Source organism: Rhincodon typus, unplaced genomic scaffold, assembly GCF_021869965.1.
Source record: "Rhincodon typus isolate 14 unplaced genomic scaffold, sRhiTyp1.1 hic_rhity00004816, whole genome shotgun sequence".
NCBI classification, from domain to species: domain Eukaryota; kingdom Metazoa; phylum Chordata; class Chondrichthyes; order Orectolobiformes; family Rhincodontidae; genus Rhincodon; species Rhincodon typus.
The window spans coordinates 5345-6434 of NW_025970454.1; the positions used below are offsets into that span (position 1 = coordinate 5345).

A 1090-nucleotide genomic window follows, 5' to 3' on the forward strand; every position below is an offset into this window, starting at 1 on the left:
CAGTGCTGAGGGAGCGCCGCGCTGTCGGAGGGTCAGTGCTGAGGGAGCGCCGCACTGTCGGAGGGTCAGTGCTGAGGGAGCGGGCACTGTCGGAGGTGTTGTCTTCCCAAATGCCCTCTCGGTAGGGCGAGTGGGTGGAGTGTGAGAGATGTGTAAAAGATCTCATGTCCACGATCAGAGAAAGAGCAGGGGCGTTGGGTGGGGCTGGGCCATTCTCTCACCGTGAGTGTGTGGGATCTTGCTGTGTGATAGTTGGCAGCCGCGCCCCCTGAGTGTTTCAGCGGGCAGCGCACCAGGTGGCACGATTCCTTTTAAGAACGAAGCCCTGTGAGGGCGTGGGACGTCCCACGGTGGTTCCGGGCGCTCTATAAAGGCAGAGATCCCGGCGCGTGGGGGTCAGGGGTGGGGCGAGGTTGGTTGCTCTGACCTGCAGCTGGCCGTTCTGAGCCTGCAGGCCGGAATTCTGCTCCTGGAGCGACACCGTGTGTTTCTGGAGTATCAGGATCTGTGCCTGCAGGCTGCCATTCACCGATTCCTGCTGGCCCAGGGCCACTGTCAGGGCCTCCTTCTCCGCCAGGAGCGTGGCGTTCTGCAGAGCGAATGGTGAGAGACTCCCCGTCAGTAAGGGGGGTTGGTGGTGGGGCACAGTCTCTGGGCACTCTCCATCCCCCACCGCACTATCCAGCAACCCCCCACCACCCCGACCCGTCCGCATGGCAAACAGGGACACGGAACATCTCCCCCGCTGGCTCTCTCATCGATTCCCTTCGATCTGTGCCCCTCGGCTTCCCTACCAAAACCGCACCGACCCGATAATTATTCACCAACATGGAACACAGCAACAGCAGCAGGACTGGCCTCTTTGGGCCTCCAAGCCTGGTCTGCCTCTCAGTGTGGTCCATCCAACTCAGTCCTATACAATGGTCACTCTCTCTCTGTCCCTCACTCTCTCTCTGTCCCTCACGCTCTCTCTGTCCCTGTCCCTCACTCTCTCTCTGTCCCTGTTCCTGTCCCTCACTCTCTCTCTGTCCCTCTCCCTCTCCCTGTCCCTCACTCTCTCCCTGTCCCTGTCCCTCACTCTCTCCCTGTC

At 61.1% G+C, this 1090-nt stretch overlaps 1 protein-coding gene across 1 annotated transcript in view; it reads right to left on the minus strand.

Moving 5' to 3' along the window:
• LOC125481990 (girdin-like) overlaps window positions 1-1090 on the minus strand; it is a gene marked incomplete at its 3' end in the record, with an annotated part of 10002 nt that overhangs the window by 3367 nt on the left and 5545 nt on the right. Inside the window, exon 6 of the mRNA XM_048593954.1 lies at window positions 428-589. Coding sequence (XP_048449911.1) covers window positions 428-589 — 162 coding nt within the window. The remainder of the gene's footprint in view (window positions 1-427; window positions 590-1090) is intronic.